We start from the raw sequence: 20938 nt of genomic DNA, 5'->3' as shown, positions 1-20938 counted from the left end.
AAGACCCTCGGGCCGGCGCAGCACTGGCTTCCCAGCTTCTGGGGAGGCCCCGGGTCCCGCCCCCTGGAGAACACCCCCAGCCTCAGCCCACCAGCCGGCCCTGGGCACTGCTGCCTAGGGCGCCGCGATCCGGGGATGGGCTTGGGGCCCTGGATCCGGGGGTCCGGACAGGACTCACCCCAAACCACCCTTGGCACCGACTAGGGGAGCCCCCACCAGGGAGACGAGAATTGCAACGACCCCAGAGCGACCAGAGGCCTTCCGGAAGCCCGCCCGCCACTTCCGGAAAACTGTGGCCCGCTAGGCGCTCCCCGGGCAAGGCCTGCAGGGAGTTGTAGTCTCGTCGCCTCGTCACCCTCTCCCCCAGACACCGAGAGAGGTGGGAGGAGATTCAAGGGATCCGGGGAAGAGCCAGGATGTATCACGTGGCTGGGCCTCCCTGAGTGCACTTCCAGGCCTCGCGATGCTTCCTCTTCCACTGAAAGTGAATGAGGTGGGCGGGGATTCAGCGCTACAGAGGCCGAGGAACTGGTTGTCACGTGATATAGCCGCAGCGCCTTCCGGGAGTTGTAGTCCACGGTGCGTAGTCAGACATGAGCACCCCAACTGCGCCCAGGATGGTGACCCGCTGCATGAGCCGCTCCTCTGGGCAGCAGCTTTTCACAGAGGATAAGCTTCCACCATCCCTTGGTAAACAGGCCAGCTCAGGTAGCACCCCTGTGTCCTACCTCTACCCATATTTCACTCTTAAACTTGGAGACGCGGGATCTGAGTTCGAAACCCGACTGTGCTATTTGTACCACCATTGAAACCTTGGGTTTCAGTGTCCTTCTCTGTAAAATGAAGGGGTTGGACGAGATAACCTCCAGGATCCTGTCCGTTTCTGTATCTCTAGTTGCCCGACGCCAGGGTAGATGATTAATAAATATTTCTGGGGATGGATAAGAGGAACTTGAACCCGTGTTAGGATCCTGAGTTGGGCGGGGGTGGGAAGGAAGGAAGGAAGGAAAGAGAGAGAGAATTCTGAGGAGGGGGCTACGAGGGGAGAAAGAGGGGCAGGACAGAGACCCCCAGACTATGAGGTAGAAGGGCAGGAGGAGCCCTGAAGTAGGAGGACTAGAGCGAGTGGGTTTCTGAAGTATGTGGACATTTATTTATTTGTTTGTTCATTTATCCAAAATTTTTGTTTGTTTGTTTATTCGGGGGGAAAAAAACCTTCTTCCTGCCTGGGATAAGGCTTCCACCAAACTGACAAAGTCACTTCCCATTTGAGGCTGGACAGAGGCAGAGATAAGTCTCCTTGCTCCTTGGGAATGAGTCGAGCTGCAGTGGATGACTCAGGAAAGATTTGCTGAGTGTTTTGGGGAGAGTTAGCAAAGGAGGGGGTCTTTTCTGCCCAGCTGTACAGAGGGCCCAGCCCAAAGGCCCATCCCGTGTGATCTCATTAGCTTCGTTTTCCACCCATTCTAGTGATCTCTGACCTTGGAGAGCCAGGCTGCCCACCCCATCCCCACTTCAAAAGGAAAGGACAGGAAGGGCTGGAAACTTACATTTTTAAAAATGAATGTTAAAATAATAGTAATGTAAGTATATCCAGAACTAGAGATTGGACTCTTTGCAGGGAAAAAGGAAACACCAAAACCCCCGAGAAGACAACGGAAGGTGAAACTGGAGATGGCCTACGAGTCTTTGGATAGAGATGGAGATGCAGATAATGATGATGGCACTCCCAAGAAACCCAAGTGGGAACCCCCAAACTGGAGACTCCAGCTAGAGAATATCCGAGAAATGAGGAAGTCAAAAGATGCTCCTGTCGATCACATGGGAGCCGAGAAGTGTTATGACCAAAGTGCTCCTCCGGAGGTAAAGAAGCCAGACTAGTCCTCTGCCTCATACACCGCGGCCTGTCAAGTCTCAGTGTTCTCAGAGAGCCTGTTCTTTTGTCTCTCAGGGTAGGAGGTACCTTTCTGTCAACCCCCAGGACGTTCCTAGCTTCAAAACCAGATTCTGTCTCTATTCAATAAGAATGTTATTTTGTCAGACTCCCTTTAAGGGAGGTCTAGAATCAGTCTCCTGGCTGGAAGCTGACCTCAGATATTGGCCATTCTTTTGGACCAGTGAGATGCTGTCAGTACCTGGAATTGTTAAGGGTTAGCAAAATAAATTCCTCTTCCTTTTAGATTCCTGTATGATGACTACAATTGGTACCTGGGAGGAAACCATGGCATTAAACCTCAGATTTTGCAGAGCATCCACTTCATGATTGCCACTTAGCCCTGGTTCCAGTGAATGCCACCAATAGCTGGGTGCTAGGTTGGTCTATAGGGTCTGCTCTAAAGGTTTCTGTCATTTCATTGCTCAAAGTATCACCTCCTTCCTATTCCATATGACTTCTTCTCTTTCCTGGTTTCTGCCCAACAGGTGATGAGATACCAAGTACTACTGTCACTGATGCTTTCCAGCCAGACCAAAGACCAGGTCACAGCAGCTGCCATGCGGCGGCTTAGAGAGAGAGGCCTGACTCTAGACAGCATCTTGCAGATGGATGATAATACCCTGGGTCAACTCATCTACCCAGTTGGCTTCTGGAGGGTGAGTCTGTCCAGGCCCAGGGAGGTTTTTCCCAGGGCTGAGAGGACCAAGGTATGACATCAAGTTTAGCCAGCTTTGGAAAGGGCACTTTCTTTTCCAAAAAGACTTCATTACCGTCATCATTATCATCACCAGAAGGGCTGGTAGCTTTCTATTCCTAGCAATTTACTACTACTATTACTAATAATAATGATAACTGGTATTTATATAACATTTCCTATCTGCCAGGCACTGTGCTAAGCACTTTATAATGATTCTTTCGTTTGATCCTCACAGCAATCCTGGGAAGTAGGTGCTGTTATCCCCTTTTTACAGAGGAGGAAACTGAAGCAAACAGAGGTTAAGTGATTTGCCCAAAGTCACATAGCTAGCTTGAGGCTGGATTTGAACTCAGGTCTTCCTGATTCTAGGCCCATGGCTCGCTCCATCCCCTAGCTCCTGAACTAGGAGCTTACTATGTTTTCTACAAAGATACCATCTCTTCTTCCCCTGCCCTCTGAATAGTTACACACTGATTCAGAGAAATAAGTATATAAGACTTCTCTATGATAAATGAAAAGTAATGGGTACATTCTAAATGAAGAACTATTCTAAGTGTATGTCAGGGACTAGTGCACCTAACTTGGCACTAAGGGAAGGGGTCCCTCAATCAGTAATTCATTACTGAGCTCTACTGGTAGAGGACACTAGTCCCTAACAACTGGGAATTCAAACTATTGATAGCAGAGAGATTCACACCAACAGAAAACAAACAATATGAGATAGTAGTAGGTAAGAACTGAATGTCAGAGGTCAGAGAAGAAGGAGCAGATTGTTCCTTTCCCAGGAGGGCAGGTAAGGAAAGCTTCATGAAAAAGCAGTGATGGGGGTAGGAAGGTTTAGAGTGGGAGAGGACATCTGAATTGATCTGGATCTTGAAAATTGGCAAAGATGGAGGTGGTAGCTTCCAACATCATCATTTAACTGAAACTGCTCTCTCCAAAGTTATCATTAATCTCATAACTGTCCAATTAAGATGTGACTGAGGTCAAGGTAGATTACAAAGGACAAACCAAGAAGATGCTAGAATTAATGGAGAACTCAATCTACTTCCTTCTTAACTTCTCTGGAGCATTGGACATGGTCAACCAACATCTGCTCCCAGGTTCTCCCTCCTTTCTGGGTTTTCACGTCCTATATGGCCAACACACCTCAGTTTCCTTTGCTGGATCCTCTTCTATGTTACTTCCCCTAACTGTGGGTGTCCCCCAAGGCTTTGTCCTGGATCTTCTCTTTGCAGTCTCACTTGGTGATCTCATCAGTTCCCATGGGTTCAATTTTCTCCATGTAGATGATTCGCAGATAAACAGATCTAGGTTTACTCTAACCACCACCACCACCCCACCACCCCACCACCCCTTGCACACACCCACACCTCTCTCTTGAGTTCCAGGCATGTATCATCTGAACTGCCTAGCTGGACATTTTGAACTGGATGTCTCATGGGCATCTCAAACTCCACGTTTCCAAAATGGCATCCATTATCTTTTCCCCCCAAACTCTCCCCTCTCCCAAACTACCCTTTTACTATCAAAGTACCCCCATCCTCCAGAGCACCCAGGGTGGCTGTCATCTTCAACTCCTCACTCACACTTACCTCACATATCCAGTGTGTTGCCAAACCTTGTCATTTCTACCTTCACAACATCTCTCTGTATTTCCTTCCCACTACTCACACCTTACAAAGTTCAGGCCTTTGTCATCTCTTGCCTAGGTTTTTGCCCTGGTCTGCTGGCATGACTCCCTGGCTCAAGTCTCCCCCACTCCAATCTGTCCTCCACACAGCTACAGAATTGAAGTTCCTAAAGTGTAGGTCTGATCATATTTCTTCTCTCCTTCACCCCAGCTACTTGACAGATTACACAGGCTACGTCTTACCTCCAGGATCAAATATAAAGTCCCGTTTGGCATTTAAAGCTCTATACAGCCTGACCTTTTCCTATCTTTCCAGTTTTCTTACACATTACTCCCTTCCACATACCGGCCTACTTACTGTTCCTCCCATAAGATATTCCATCACGCATCTTCATGCCTTTGTACTCACTCGTGCCTAGAACACTCTTCCTCTTTACCTGTGATTCTTAGAATCCTTGGCTTCCCTCAAGACTCAGCTTACATGCCACCTTCTATAGGCATCCTTTCCCAGTCCTCCCAGCTGCTCTAGGACCTGCCCCTCTAGCTCAGGTTTACACAACATATGGCCCGTGGATTTCAGGCAGCCTGTGAAAAATGTAGAGGATGTAAAAGAAAGTAAAGATGTATCAAGTGTTTTGTCCATGCCCTGCTTAACCTGCCTTTCACCAGTCACTATGGGTGGGTTGCCACTATGCACTCTCTCCTGTTTGTCATGTGGCCTGAGGCAACCAACCATCATCAGTCTGTCTCTAGTCTGAGAGGAGCAAGAGTCATATCTTTTTGCTGTGTTTTTGGTTGTTATTGGTGTTGCATAGGGACAAAGTGAGTGCAGCTACATGCCAACATAGCCGATGCCCGCTACTCAACGAGCGGCGACAATTTGAGGGCTTCTTCCCCTCCCTTGAATTTTTTGGGTGACTTGGTAAAATGGGCGATAAAAAGACATGGAAGATCAAATCAGAACATAAACTGTTTAATCCAGAGTAGACAAGTAGATAACTTGTTTACTTACATGAGAGACAAAATATTGTGCCTTGTTTGCCGAGAAGTGATAGCTGTTCCAAAGGAATACAATCTTTGTCACCATTTCAAATCAGAACGTCCTGACTTAAGCAAATCGGACACCAATAAAAATGAATTAAAGCGTCCAAATTGTTGGAAAAAATCTCTGGCAAACAGCGGTTTTTCAAGAAAATAAACTCAGAAAATGAGGCAGTTACTAAGGTTAGTTTTCAGATTTCTAAAGAAATTGCTGCTGCTGGGAAGTCTTTTACTGAAGGTGACTTCATAAAGAAGTATTTCCTGATTTCAGTTTCTAGATTATGCCCCAATAAAAAATGTTTTTTGAGAAGTAGTTTAATCATTAATTATACCTTTACTTGGAAAGTGAGCCGCTAAAAACCTATCTGCAGCCCAAAGAAGTTTAGCCTATTTTAATTCTGGCTACCCACCTACTGCCAAGTTTTGCAGGTCTATTCTAGCTGCTTTGTACATATCTCGAATGTACCTGTTTTTTTTACTCCTCCTCCCCCACCAGAACATAAGCTCCTCAAGGGCAGGGTATTTTTTTGTCTTTCTTTGTATCCCCAGCACTTAGCACAGTGCCTGGCAGGTGGGAAGCATTTAATTAATGCTTACCAGTTGATCTCTTGAGAAGAGTGAGCAAAAGAGATAGAAAAAAAAATTGGTGTCAAATTGTAGAAAATTTTGAATTTTAAGTCAAGAAGTTTGGATTTTTATCTTCTAGTCAGTGATGGAGAGTGGGGGACGTTATTGGTTTCAGGCAGGGGAGTGACATGGCCAGAGCTTTGTGTTAGAATGATAAGTAGCTGTTACAGGATGGATTGGGGCAGATGGGTAAACAGAGACAGTAAGAGGCTGTTATGATAGTTGAGGCAAGAAATAATGACTTGGGTAGGAATAGAAAGGAGAAGCTGGGCCTTGGTACCAAGACAATTCTCAATGGAAGAATTGGCAAGACTTGATGTCTGCTTGAATGAATGAATGAATCAATGAATGAGAAGGACTTCTAGCCAAGATGGCTGCCTGAAGAGACAGTCAATCAGCTCCCCAAAACCTACTCCAGGAGAAAAAAACACTAAAAAACCCCACATCGGACCAAATAATAATCAGTAAATCCAGTGAAAAACTACAGTGACTTCATCCACCACAGAACCACACCAAAAGGCAGCCAGAGGCCCACAGGCAATAAATAAGAAAAGATGTAGGGCACATCAGAAAAGCCAGCTCCTGTACTCAGGCAAACCAGGAGGCCACTTCCCAGTATGACAAGAGATGAGGATAGCCTTCCAAGTTCTCTATCCAGAGGGCTCCCCTAAGAGCCTCAGGGTGGTCAGAAACCCACAGCAGGAACCTTCGAAGGGACCAAGAGCAGCAGGGACCAGTCCAGGCACACCACCACGTACTCCAAGACTCAAAAGGCCCAGACCCTTAGTACTCTGTTCTGAGATACCACAGAAGGCCTTTTAGATCCATCGCTCTGGACTTCACAGATGCTGAAAGGTGGAGATCAGAGCCAGAACCCAGGTGATACAAGATGAGAGCAAGAAGGGCAAGCCTCCCCACCCGAAAAGTACCAGAGTGGAGAGGGCCCAGCCCCTGTACAGTGCCTGAATTCAAGAACTAAGGATAGAGAGATGAGGAAGCAAAAGAAGATACAGCCACTATAGAGAATCATCGTAGATCCAAAGACATCCAAAAATCCACCCCGGAAGGAAAGTGTTGTTGTTGAGTCGTGTCCTACTCTTCATGACCCCATCTGGTGAAGATACTGGAGGGGTTGGCCATTTCTTTTTCTAACTCATTTTACAGAAGAGGAAACTGAGGCAAACAGGGTTAAGTGACCTGCCCAGGGTCACACAGCTAGGAAGTATCGGAGGCTGGATTCAAACTCGGGTCCTCTTGACTCCAGGCCTAGCACTCTATCCACTTCACCACCTAGCTGCCCCCTTAGAAGGAAAGTATAACTCTGTAACAACTACATGTAGTCATTGAAAGGAAAAAATGGATTTTTCCCCAAAGTATTTTATACATATATACATATATATGAAGCAAAAAATAAAAAGTGAAGTAAATGCTCTGGAAGAAAGAAGAATAAATAGCTTTGAACAAGAAGGAAGCATGCATTTACTAAGTGTTAATTACGTGCCAAGAGTTATTGATAAAAATAGAAAACAAGCGTCCATAGGAGGAGACGTCACATATAGGAGAGTTCAGCAACCAGGCCAATGAAAGGATCTGTGGGGTCTTGAGGGTCCTTGGGGTACTTAGGCAGTTCAGGTGGCAACATCAGGGCCTGAAGGGCATGGGAGTGATTAGATAGGGGATGGAAAGAAGAGACAAAAAGAGGCAAAGATCAATCAGAGGTTTCAAGCCTGGGAAAGTGGGAGAATATAGGTATGTCTTGCAGAAATAAGCAAGTCAGGAGAAGCAGTATGCTTGCAAGGGGAAAATGATGAATTTAGTTGAGTTTGAGGTGCCATGGAGATCTTCAGGCAGAGCTGTCCCCTAGGCCATTGGAAATGTGAGGCTGAAGGTCAAGGGAGTGGTTGGTGCTGGATGCGCAGATCTGGAAGTCTATTACTTCTCACTTGTCCTTTCCATTCTTCTTGCTTTCCGTACCCCCAAGCCGGCTTTCTTCACCATCCCCGTGTCTGGGCCCTTCCCTTCCTGCTTTTCACTGATCTGTAGGACATGCCGGTCTTCCCAATTTCCCCTGTTTACCCCATGGAATTTGTCACACGCTCCTCATCCAAGTGAAACAAGTAAATGGTATTCTCAGCAGCTCTCCCCACCCCCTCTCCTCAGTCCCAAGTCACTGGTGCCATCTCCGGCTGTCCACCCCATGTGCCTAAGAGCCTTGCTCTTGGCAATGCAGAAGCTAAATATACCCAATTCTGCTTTTCTGCCTGTTCCTGGAGGAGGTACCCTGCAGGGTGGAGTCCATTTCCCGGCAGCATTGAGCGTGGGCTCTATTTTGTCAAATGTGTTTTTAAATAGTCCTCTGTATTTAGTGCCTCAGAGGGTATATTTCCCACCCAGGTCTCTCAGCTCTGTGTCTGCAGATCGTGGGACTGCAGTAAACAGGCAGCTTAGGGGCTGGTCTGCAAAAGAACCAAGCCTGCTTTGGCACAAAGAAAATGCTGCTTTCTTTCTTCATGTCCTCAGTGCCCCCAAACTCAGGATGCTTTGGAATGAGGGGAACCCTGAAAGTCTCACGGGCTCCCCTCCAGAGTTTTTCCCAGGGTCTCCATGGGGGAGAGCCTTGTTTTGAAGCATCAGGCCTGTCTGTGGCCTCTTGGTGGATCATACAGCCTTGCCAAAGGCCAGGCTTTGTGTGGGAGGTGAGACATCAGCCAGGCTGACCCTTCCCCCCGTATCTCTCTCCCATTACTTTCCAGGGGAATTCATGTTCTAACTTATTAGGACAAGATCACGCTGTTCACAACGATGAGCTAACGGTGTCACGGGCCCTCAGCCAGAAACTGCTATTGTGTCAGGCTGGGGGAAGACCCTGTCCCAGGCTTCCACGTACTACCAGTGCCCTGTTCAACTTGACCCTGGCTTCTCTCTGGCTTTGTGCTCCAAACATCCTGAGCTGAAATACACACCCATCCAAACAACCAAACAAACCTCCTGTTCCCCACTCACCCTCAAGGTCCCTGGCTCTGTTAGCTTTCAATACACGTGGCACCCTTCCCATGATGAACGCCAGGAGAAAGACATAAACACCAGGAGTTTCTTACAGGCCAGATTGGTGCCTCACAAACTATGCTGCCACATAGCTGGCTGTAAATATAGGAACTCCCTTATAGCAAGGGATGTCCTGGCTGACGAGGCTATGTTTCTAGGCAAGGAATTCACCATAAGGGAAAATTCCTTGAAGGGACTAGCCAAGCGAGTCCCTATGGGGAGCAAGGTTCTTCCTTTGTCCTTATACTATCCCTCCAAGCCTGTGGTCCTTCATGGGGTATTTTGGGTAATCTAATACCGACAGGCAGTATAGTGTAATGGAAAGACCCCTGGACTTGGAGTCCAAAGACTTGGGTTCTAGTACTAGCTGGTACTTAATGGTCATGTGGCTCTCTCTGAGCCTTAGTTCCCTTGGCTATAAAACATGGGGACTACCTTTCTCATACAGTCAGTTGTGAGGAAAGGTTACCCCCCCCCCCCAAAAAAAGCACAGAACTGTAGATAGAACTGCTGCTCGTTTGGTTTCTTCATAATCTGCCATAAGCTGTGGATCCTTGGAATTCTGGCACCACGCACACCCAGATGTGAAGGACTTGGGGTCCTAGAAAAGGGATCCAAATAATATGAGCCAGGTCTGGCAGCACCTGGCTCAAAGCCAGGCCTTTGCCCCATGAGCCGCTTGCCTCATTCAGTTGACCAAAAAGGATTGGGCTTGTCTAAATTTCTTCCTAGTCACCCTCCCTAAATCTGGGTGTTACGTGGATGTAATGGAATATCACTGTCATATAAATAGGAAAAATATAAAATGCTCTAAAACACTAATAACTAGAGAAATGCAGAATTAAACATCTTGGAAGTACTACCTCACCCTATCAGATGGGCCAAGTTGATAGAAAAGGAAAATGACAAATTATGAAGGGGATGTAGGAAAGTAGGGACCCTAATGTACTGTTACTGGAGTTACGAACGGATCTAACCATTCTGGAGAACAATTTGGACCTATGCCCAAAGGACAATAAAACTGTACATACCCTTTGACCCAGCAATACCATTAATAGGTCTATATCCCATAGAGATCAAAGAAAAGGTTCTGCTGACCCAGACCAGGGAAGTTTCCCATGGTGGGCAGGAGGTATCATTGCTCCAGTCCACCTTTGTTCCAAGCTTTGGCCTGAACCAAGCACCCATACTCTGTCATTGGAATGGGTTGGTCCTGGGGGCTGTAGGACCCCAGCATGAGACCTGTTGTTGTCAGAGAGCAGAGAGCTGATCTCAGCTTGGATGTTTCAGAGCAAAGTGCAGTACATAAAGCAGACAAGCAAGATCCTGAAGCAGCAATATGGGGGCGACATCCCAGCCACTGTGGCAGAGCTGGTGGCACTTCCTGGCGTTGGACCCAAGATGGCGCACTTGGCCATGGCCATTGCCTGGGACAAGGTGTCAGGCATTGGTAAGTGAGGCATTTTACCTGCTGGTGGGTGGGTATGGTCCCTCCTCTCGTGAGGTACAAATGGGATAGGTGTCTTGTCTCCTATTGCCCAGGAAAGAAAATTGATATTGAGAGATGGAAAGGGACTTACTCAACCTAGCTAGCATTTATTTAATATTATATTTATATTTAATAGCTAGCATTTATAGCACTTTGAGGTTTTCAGTGTGCCTTAGGAAGCCTCAAAACAACCCTGGGAGGTGGATGCTGTTCTTGTCCCCATTTTACACATGAGGAAGCTGAGGCGGGCATTGGTTAAGTGACTTGCCCAGGGTCACTTGCCCAGCTTGTGTTCAAGCCTAGATTTGAACTTGAGTCTGTCTGACTCCAAGTCTAGCACTCTATCCACTGAGCCACTGGCTTTCAGCAGAAATCCGGTCCCAGAGTTTCCTGTTTCCTGTCCCAGAGTCTCATACTTCACCCTCGCTGTTATTTAAGCCACTGGATTTGAGATCAGGAGACCTGGTTTCAGATCCCAGCTCGGCTATTCACAATGATTGGCCCTTCCTTCATTAGGCCTCCCTTCTCTCCCCTATAAATGAGGTTTGGACTGAATTATCTCCATGGTCTCTTTTAGCTCTGAATCTGAGGGTTTTGACTTTGGGTACACCCCAACTTCTTCGCCCAGTCATGAGAACAGAAAAGGCACTTGGGAATTATTCATTCCAGAAAGTCTTTACCTCCAGATATATATGCACTGGGGGAAGGTGGTAAAAGAAAAGTCTCTGCCCTGCAGGAAATCAGAGTCTAGTTGCGAAGAAATGAGATACAATTACTCAGGAAAAGCCTCTCATTTAAGATCCAGGGAAATCAGGGGAACTTGCCTATGGTCATACAGGTTAGTAAGTAACAGGGCTGGGATTCCAACCCAGGTCATCAGACTCCAAATCCTGGGGGCTCAATCGTCATAAGAGGCCAGTATGGTGGCAGCAGGGAGTGATCAGCAGTGCATCACGATGCTTCCACGAATAGTATAGACACTAAGGTTTGTAGGAAGTTGGAGAAGGGAGGGACCAGTGCAGCCTGCCTTGGTAAAAAGGAAGGTGAATTTTATCATGGTCCTGAAGGTCAGGAAAATGTGGACAGGCAGAGAGAATGTAGGAACTATCATTCAGTATACTATAGGTCTTGGAAGTGCCCCATATAGGGAACAAGTACAAAGACGACCCTTGCTGGCAGAGATGTGTGTTGGGGAGCAAAGTAGACAGGGTATCTCAAAAGTCTTGGTGCAGTTCTAAGGCAGAGTAGCTTTTGGGACCCCCTGTAGTGGGAGAGGTAGGAGACGCCTAGATTGAGGGGCCTTTGAAAGCCTGGCCAAGGAGTTGAGGCTCCTGGTAGTAGACAGTGGGAAGTCATTGGAGGCTTCTGAGCAGTGGGGGCAGCTTGATCTTACCGAGTGTCTGTGAGAAAATTACTCTGGCAGTAGGAAGGCCTGGAGTGGGAGGGCCTCTCCCTCTCTGTCTTTACTTGTGTCTCTGAGGACCTAGAGCTTTGGAAAAAACTGAATTAAGCTTCCAACCCAAGAGAAACCTGAATCCCCCGTTCCTCTGTGGCATTTTAGCCATTCCCCCACTAGTTTCCACCCGTAGGTAACATGAGGCTGCTTGGAATGTGGAGTAACTTGAATTGAGGTGAGTAAGTTAACTGTTAGTGATACTTAATAAATCTGTGGTGCTTCGTGCTTTTAAAAATGCTGTAGAATCTCCTGCTTTAACTTTTCCTCCGAACAGCCCTGAGAGAGGCAGGTTGGACATTGTTCTCCATTTTACAGGTGGAGAGACTGAGGCTCAGAGAGGTTCGATGACTCAAAAGTCAAATAATACTAATTAACAACTCACATTTTATATAGCTCCTTATTTGGGATTTACAAAGTACTTTCCTCATCATACCTATGAAGTCATAAAAAATAGCATTTTAGTCATTTTTACAGATGAGAAAATTTAGGCCTACAGGTTCAATGACTGGCCCAAAGTCACATAACTAGTAAGAGTCAAAGCCAGGATTCGAATCCAAGCCTCTCCCTTACCACATAAACCAAGGTCTCCTGATGACTAGCCAATGAGCTTCAGGCTGGGGGCTTTGAAAACAGACCCATTAGACCAGGAATTCTTAACCTAAGGGTTCATGAACTTGGATGGGAGAAAAAAAAATTACATCTTTATTTTACTACATAATTGGTTTCCTTTATACTTCTGTGTTTTATTTTATATATTTAAAAACACTCTACTGTCAAGAGGTCCAAGACACAAAAGGGATTTTGGATAGCAGGGATTCTTCTCCATTTGTTTTATTTATTTTTTTTGGAGGGGTGAAGGCAAGGCAATTGGGGTTAAGTGACTTGCCCAAGGTCACACAGCTAGTAAGTGTGTCAAGTGTCTGAGGGCAGATTTGAACTCAGGTCCTCCTGACTCCAGGGCCGGTGCTTTACTCACTGCACCACCTAGCTGCCCTCTCCATTTGTTTTTAAATTAATAACCTACAAAGTAGCCTCAGCGTTACAAATGTCCTGAATAAAGAGCTCCGGCATTTGGTTCTAGGACCATCACAGGGTTCTGGGCGCAAGCCTTAGGGAGGGTGAGAATAGGGATCTGAAGTCAGCTAGACTCCCTGTCTCATGAAGACTGACCTTCTTTCTTTTATCCCTGATCTTAGCTTGGAATTATCTCTCTCCCATATGTCCTCTAACAGGTGGAGACTCTGGGCCCTACAAAAGAGCAGATGGTTTTGCATTTGAGATGTCTGCTGTGTCTTTTGCCTGGGAAGCCATTTCAGTGGAGTAGAGAGATAGGCCTGGGGAATCAGTTCTTTCTCCCCTGGCCTGGAGCCAGTGTTTGTAGTAGGATGCTGCACCATGCCACAACTGGCACTCGAGGCTTGTTTCTGACACTGTCCTCAGGCTGTCTCTGCCAGGGGTCTGTCTTACTGAGAGCTGGCTGCTTGAAAAAGGGCATGAAATTAATAGATTGATGGGAGCTTTGGTAATAAGGTTTTGAAAGGGCCATTTAGAGATAGGAGAAACGCAGGAAATGAGTGTTTAAATGTCATTCTCCTAGTTTTGTTCAGGGGCTGGTGATTCAGTTGCCACAAGCTGGTACTGGCTGGCACTGGAAAGATTGGTGGGCTATGCCTTCCCAAGCCCCAGGTGACAGCTGGGAAGCTCCCAGACAAGATCAGATCATCTTCCCACTGGTTTCCCAGAGAAAAAGAAGTGAGACAATTGATCCCTAAGCTAGTGTATGAATCCTCCAGACTGAGACCACATCATAGACCCTGGAGGAGATAGGAGTGACAGATTGAGTTCATCTGAAAAGTGGGTAAGGGACAAGTTCATCTATATGCCTACATCTCCCCCACCTCCCCCATTGCCCCCCCCAAACACACATACATCCACACCAAATGTGGGCATTCTGGCCCTTCTGAGCACACCCTGCAGTGTGAGATCCACCTGGGCAGCATGGTTGGCTTCCTCCCTGCCTCAGAGGGAGAACAGCTGGCTATCACTTCACATCTTCCAGGGATCATAGGACTGATCAGTTCCTTAGGTGACAAAAGGGGACCATTTGCCAGCACTTTGAGAAAGCCAGGATTTGAGGTATTTTCCAGCGGCAGCCTCTCAATCTAGAAAGGACAGAAAACTCTATTCACGTCTTGGGGAGAGGGTTTCAGCCCCCTGGCTTGCCAAGGTCATTTGACAGCCCCATTTCCTGGTTATAGTGCCCATCAGTCTCCAGAGAAATTTATTAGAACATGGGTCTCTTGAGACAGAGCCAGTCATGGTGGGCGGGGTGGAGTGGGGGCGATTGGTACATCTCGTTTTGTTTTCACAGAGGCCTTGGTGTAGGACATCTTTATCTAAGGACTTTCAATGCCTGTATTTTTCCCCTTGTTATATCTACATACTCAGCTCTCAACCTGCCCCTTTCTGGCCTCTCTTCCACATCAAAGCCAGTTAAGTTGTCTACAACAATTCTTCCTTCCGAGCTAACTAGTTAGCCTCTACAGAGCACTTTAAATTTGGTAAAGCACTATACAAATGTTATCTTGTTTTAGCTTCCCAGCAATCCTGGGAGGCAAATGGGGAAACCAAGGCAGGCAAGTTAAGTGACTTGCCCAGAGACACCCAACTAGGAAGTGTCTGAGGCTGGATTTGAACTCAGTTCCTTCCTGGCTCCAGGCCATGTGCTCTTTATCCACAGTGTGCCCGGTATGGTACAGGGCACTGGAAAGAGCAATGGATTCGAAGTGAGAGGAGCTAGCTTTAAACTCCAGTTCTGCCACTTAACTCCCCATGTGACCGTTGTGAAATCACATCTCCCTGGGCCTCAGTTTTCCTTTCTGTAAAATAAGGAGGCTGGACTAAATGAGCTCTAAAATGGCTCCCAGCCCTAAAACTTGGGGCCCTGTAGCATTCTCAGCTGTGTAGCTGACCAGTAGGAGTGAAGCAGTGTGAGCTGGACTGGGGACTGGCTCTGCAGGCAAGGCTAATCCAGCAGGGGGCGCCCAATCACTGGACTCCTAGGCAGATGCCTCACCTCCCCAGCCCCAGCCTCAGAGTTGGGATATCCAGGAGTCTTCCCTAGCCAGGGGGAGGACAGCAGATTCCCTAAAAACAGCTCTGTATGGAGGAAATCAATGCAGCCAACATTGACGAGGCAGCTATGGCGCCCTGTGCAAAATGCTGGCGACACAGAGATGAACCAAACCTGGCCCCTGCCTAAAGGACTTTAGGAAGGAGGATACAGCAGCTAGATAAATAACTAAATAACACAAGATAGACTGTTATAAATCCACAGTAGAGATGTGGAAAGGGAGAATTCCAACAGGCAGACTGGGGGGAGATCATTCCAGGTACAGGATGAGAGTGGGGGGGGCGGCACAGAAAAAGCCTCAGTTTGTCTGTAAAATGAAGGTGTTGGACTAGATGGTCTCTAGGGTCTTTTCTATCTTTAAATCCCGTCAACAGAAGTAGTCAGATTTATATAGAAAATAGGGAGCATGATATGCGATAAGGCTGGGCACATTGTGGTAGGCCTTGAATGCCAGGACCAAGGTTTTCCGTTTTGTTTGGTCAGCAGTGGGCCAGCATTGAAGGTGTTTGAAGTAGGGTTGGAACATGATCAGAACTGTGCATTAGGAAGATTACTTTGGCAGCCAGGTGAAGAATAAATTGAGGGAGGAGCCATGGGTGCTGTGAACTTTGATGTCAAAGAACCCAAGTAAAAATCCTGGCTCTGACCCCTGCTGCCTGTGTGACCTTGGGCACCTCAGTCACCTCGTCTCTCTGGCCCTCAGTTTCTTCATCTATGAAATGACCCACAATGTCTTTTCCTGCTCCAAATCTGTGACCCTATGACAAGGTGATTTTTAAGTCCGTGATCTGATTAAACCAGCAAAGCGGTCACTACACCGGTTCAGGTGAGAGGTGAGACACCCGGGTTTGAGTCCCTGCTCTTGATATTTCTGTGACCACGGACAAATCACTTTACTTCTCAACCTGTTCCTGATCTGTAAAATGGATGTGAGAATCCTGTACTGCCTGCGCAGGGCTCTGCGGGAAAATGCTCCGCAAAGCTTAAAGCACCATGTAAATAGTTACTTATATGACGCTTTTTATATACGTTCCCTCGTTTGAGCCTCACAACAACCGTGTGAGGTAGACATTATTTATTATCCCCATTTTATGGTTGAGGAGCCTGAGATTAAATGCCTTTCCCAGGATCATACGACCGATAAATATATAAGGCAGGATTCAAGCTCAGGCCTTCCTGACTGTCCCCTCCACCAGCTGTCTGCCTCCATTGTACTGTGACTTAGAACACCGAGGGAAGCTATGCTGCACACTAGATCTCGGAGGAACCTTAAAGGCCATAGATCTAGTCCATCTGGAAGTTGAAGAAACAGGGAGGATGAGGCTTGGCCAAGGACCCACAGTAAACACATGGCAGAGCCCTCTTATGCATACAGGGCTCTGTTTCTTATCAAGGTCCAAGGATTCCAGGCTTATAGATCTCATGCCTGAGGGAATCCAGACTCATCCCCACCCTCGTTTCACAGTCCTTAAAGGCCCTCTCCTGGATCTAGCCCTTTCAGTTTTCAGATGAGGAAATTTAGAGCCAGGGTTTGTGGTTTGTCCAAGATCACAGAGGAAGTAAGTGTCATAGAGGGGATTTGAACCCTGTACCAGGCTGCCTCCACAGCGTGGTACAGTAGTAAGTGCCCTGGACTGTCGCAGTAGGCACCACACAAATGTTTGTTGTCTTGGATTGAAAGAAGCCAAAAGGGGAGGGCTTGTGCCTACCCTGATGTTTGGATAGCAGGTCTCTTTTAACCATTTAGCTACTTCTTAAAATGGGCAGGGCTACTTTTTTGGTTTGAGCAGGGGCAGGAGAAGATGGGGGAGGGGGAGGAGTGGTTCTGTCTTTGGCAAGCTCTGCCGGCTGGCTTATCACAAAGAAGGAATGTCCTGGATTTCAACACGTTGCCCTGCCCTGGGTGCAATTCAGGTTACCTTGCTGTCTGGAACTAAGCTGTGTTGGGAAAATAAATGACCTGAGGCCAGAGGGGCTCCATGGGGCCTCTACTGTTGCCTGGAGTGACAGGGGAAAAGTACGAAGGGGGAACTCTAGCTTGGGCAGAGTGGGCAGGAGGGAGGGTCTGTCCACTAGGTACAAATGTGCTAGTTCCTTCCTCAAGCCCCCATGATGGGATCAGGTGATTTTCCCTCTGCTCCCCAGCGCTTTGTCCAGAATAAACCCTCACTGCTAGGGAAGGGCTGCAGCAGCTGGGAGAGGGAGGGGCTAAAATTCTGTCTTGGCCCAGGTAGAAACCAGCTGAGCCCTGCTTGGCCATCCTTGTGACCTTCTTGCTTAGTGACAGCTCTGTGTTGGCAAGGCTGGCCTCCCCAGCTGAGGTGATCTCATTCCCTGCTGCAGGGATGGCTGCTGCTCTCCTGATCAGGCGGGAGGGCAGGCAGGTGCTGAGGGTTCTTGGAGACCGGCAGATTGACTGCAAGGTTGGATCGGCTTCCTCTCCCCCTGCCCCCCCATCCACCAGAGAGAGACACAGAGTGATGAGTTGTTCTCGGGCAGTGACACAGGACCAGACACCCTGAGCGCCAGTTCAGAATTCCTTGGATTGTAATACCCATCTGGGGAGTGTGGGGACTTTGGAAGCCTCAGCCCAGGCTGACAAGCTGCTGACACAGCCTTTTGCACCAGATGGACCCCAGAGCCATCCACACATTATTTCTTCGTGGAAAAAAATGAAACTGCCCAGAGAAGGAGACAGTTGGGGGAGGAAAGGGTAAGAAAGCTGATTCCCAGCAGCCTGACAGCCCTGCACAGGAAGTGAAGAGGAGTTCTGTATCCGGAGAGGATCCCTGGGGTCACCTCTCCTGAACTGCTCATCCTGGCTTGGCCCTCCCCAGCTTACTGTCTACAGCTTTCTCAGCTGCTGAGGTAGTGAGGATGAGGGTTTAGGGGAGAGACCTGGATATGATTAACAGGGTTCCCACAGGAAAAGTGAGAAATGAGAAAAAGTTATGGGAGCTGAGATCTGAGTTACCTTGGAGAAGAGGGAGGTTGAGTTGGACAGCATTATTCCAAGGAGAGGCATCATTGGCCATAGGGGACACTCAGGTTAGTGTAAGAAAGGATGTCCGTGCTCATTCGGGATGTCCCATTCTCTGGAGCTCGGTGTGAGCATATAGCATAATGGGGGAGGATGAGGAGTCTGGGAGGTAGATGCTGAGGCAAGTCAGAGAAAGAGGGAGGAGGCTTGGAGTCTGCTAGAGCATAATATTGACTCAGCAGAGGCCCTGGGCTGTGTGCTATGGTTTGCTCCCAGCTTTTTGGGGGTGAATAATTCATATTGGTTTAGCAATTCAGCGCTGAACGTTGCAGGCAAAGTAAATAGCTCTGGGCCGGATCCATTCAATTAAAAGTCCCTAAGCAGCAGCTATTGGGACTTCATTTCATTAGGCTACCCTGACATCACTTGTCCCTGGGTGGCTGCCCTTGACTGTAGTGGTAAGTAGATGGAACTGTAGGGGCAACCACCCATACTAGGCAGGCCAGGCCCTGTGGAGGGGCATTATCCCAGCCTCTTCTTTCTCCATGATCAGCCTGTCACCTCAAACATCTCCATCTGTTGATAGAAAAAGACAGGTATATTCCACCTGGAAAAGTCATGATTCAGGTGGATTCTTATCCCAGTGCCTCCCCTGCCTCTAACCCTGATACCACCAAGTTCAGTTCCATAGATCCTAGCAGGGGCGGGGAACCTGTGGCCTCAAGGCCACATGTGGCCCTCTAGGTCCGCAAATTCAGCCCTTTGATGTAATCTGTGAAGTTTGGAGTCTGTCAAAGAGCCACACTTGAGGACCTAGAGGGCCACATGTGGCCTGGAGGCCAAACATTCCCCACCCCTGCTAGAGACTTTAAGAGAAACCTCAGACATCTGAGCCAGATCCTGGTTAAACTCTTGAATGAAGATGAGAATCAGTATGACCCCATGGAAAAATCCTAGGCCTGGGAGTCAGAAAACCTAAATTGTACTGTCAATTCTGCCATTAGGAGAAAACCTGTTTCCTCCACTCCTCACTCCCCATTCCCTGCTCCTCTGCAGAGGTGGGTGGGAGGAGAGGGGAAGGGAGGCAGTCCATGGACGTGGAACATTGTGTATCACATCAGATTTTTTCAATGCATTGATTGGTTTTGCTGAACTTTTTTTTTCCTTTTCTCCCTTTTTATATTCTTTGTTATAAGTGATGACTCTCTGGGTAGGGGCAAGGGGAGAGACACAGGGAAATGTAGGTGATATAAAAACAAAAGATATCAATAAAAATCTTGTTTTTTTTTTTTTTAAGAAAAATAGCTCTGCCACTAATTTGTTGTGTAACTTGAGCAAGTCATGCTACTTCCCTGGGCCTTAGTAATCCCATCTCTAAAATAGGGATAACAATCCCTGCCTAGCCTCTCACAGGATTGCCTTGAGAATCAGGTAAGATAATGGATTCGTAAGTGCTTGGTAAAGTGCCCTACAGATGTGAAGGGCTATCAGCATTACTAAGATGATAATGGACACTCCACAGTCTTCCCTTGTGGCTCTGTAGCTCTGGTGAGGAGAGTCTGGCCCTGGAAATGTTCTGGGCCCAGGACAAAGACAGAAAGGGAAGCCTTGACATGAGCTTTATCAACCTCACTCTGTGTCTGCCCCTGTAGCAGTGGACACACATGTACACAGGATCAGCAACAGACTGAAATGGACCAAGAAGGAGACCAAGTACCCTGAGGAAACCAGAGCTGCCCTGGAGGACTGGCTGCCAAGGTTTGTGGAGGCAGGAGCTGGCCTAGATGACCCCTAGAGGAGCCTGATCAATTCTGATTTCCCCAGTTGAGTGCTACAGTTTCCCGTAGCACTCAACCTTCAAACTCAGTAATGGATATGAGCAAGGTGAACGATTTCAAAGGCCTCGGTCTTCCCTGCCCCCATTGGGCCAGAGTGCAGCTAGCCTGAGAGAAGAGGCCAGGCTGGACCATCTGCTTCAGCATAGGGAAAGGATGCATGGGTGGGAGGAACAGGGCAGGGCTCACTCTAATCTCATACCCGCTGGCCCACATGCTACACTACAGAATCTGTTCCTTTTTTTCCCCTTCTAGGGATCTGTGGAAGGAGATTAACTGGCTGATGGTGGGCTTTGGCCAGCAGACCTGCCTGCCAGTGAACCCTCGGTGTGGGGACTGCCTCAACGGAGGCTTGTGCCCAGCAGCACAGAGGCCTTGAAGAAGGCTGCAGCAAAGACCCCGGAGGTACAGGGGTCAGATGGACAGCCAGCCAGTGTTGGAATTCCCGTCAAGTGCCTAAGACTTGTACCCACATTGGGTCTGTTTAATAAAGTTTGGTGTTCTTTTGTGATTGGAAATTTGGTCCACGAGGGGCCCAGGAACTGAGGCTTAGCCTCTCAGCTGGGAGCTGCTGGCTGAGGAGAGAGGAAATCTCGGGAAACCTCAGCTGGAATAGAAGGGACTGAGGCCAAGTTTTGGCTTTGGGGACATCAGCATCCCCTTCTGTTTCCTCTGTACCCCAGTGAGGATAAGTGAGTTGGTGACTTCTAGGAAGGTTCTACGTGTGATGATTTCTGTGTTGAAGAGGGGACACACAGAAAGGCAAAGGCAGTGAGCACATGGGCCAACTGGCGAGTGAGGAAGTTGGGAAATAGGGCGAAGGCTAGCTTCTGGGAAGGCTGTTTGGACAGATCCCCATGGGACCCCTAAGGGGTCCGGCTAAGGGACCGGAAACAAATCGCCGTGTTATCTTTCCCTCCGGCTGACTGGGCCAAACCCCACCCTGACCCAGCTGAAATGCCTTCCCCCAGGCTTCCAAGAGCTTGACCCTCCTGCTCAGAAGTTAAGATCATGGATAGATCTCAAACTGGGCAGAACCTGAGCTGTCTGGTTCAATCCCTGTATT

General features: G+C 47.9%; 2 protein-coding genes across 16 annotated transcripts in view; one reads left to right on the top strand and one right to left on the bottom strand.

Annotated features, from left to right (window-relative positions):
• TSC2 (TSC complex subunit 2) overlaps positions 1-359 on the bottom strand; it is a 55831-nt gene extending 55472 nt beyond the window's left edge. For 11 of the 14 annotated variants that reach the window (XM_036737890.1, XM_036737893.1, XM_036737891.1 and 8 more), the window contains exon 1: positions 179-266. The gene's annotated coding sequence lies outside the window, so the exon portion shown is untranslated. Of the gene's footprint in view, positions 1-178 lie in introns of all 14 variants that reach the window. The other 3 variants (XM_036737903.1, XM_036737904.1, XM_036737898.1) reach the window with 3 other exon arrangements.
• A 211-nt stretch (positions 360-570) lies between these two features.
• On the top strand, positions 571-20383 carry NTHL1 (nth like DNA glycosylase 1). Of its 2 annotated transcripts, none has more exons than XM_036737570.1 (6): positions 571-690; positions 1622-1863; positions 2422-2592; positions 10270-10429; positions 19690-19795; positions 20128-20383. In XM_036737570.1, the coding sequence occupies exons 1-6, from the start codon at positions 594-596 to the stop codon at positions 20249-20251; spliced, it is 900 nt and encodes a 299-aa protein (XP_036593465.1). In that variant the 5' UTR covers positions 571-593; the 3' UTR covers positions 20252-20383. The 2 variants fall into 2 exon arrangements, with proteins under 2 accessions (XP_036593465.1, XP_036593464.1); XM_036737569.1 differs by having other exon boundaries at positions 571-708.
• Positions 20384-20938: the final 555 nt, after the last annotated feature.

This window comes from Trichosurus vulpecula, chromosome 9 (assembly GCF_011100635.1).
Source record: "Trichosurus vulpecula isolate mTriVul1 chromosome 9, mTriVul1.pri, whole genome shotgun sequence".
Lineage (NCBI taxonomy): Eukaryota > Metazoa > Chordata > Mammalia > Diprotodontia > Phalangeridae > Trichosurus > Trichosurus vulpecula.
This window is presented reverse-complemented; position numbering and strand designations above follow the sequence as displayed.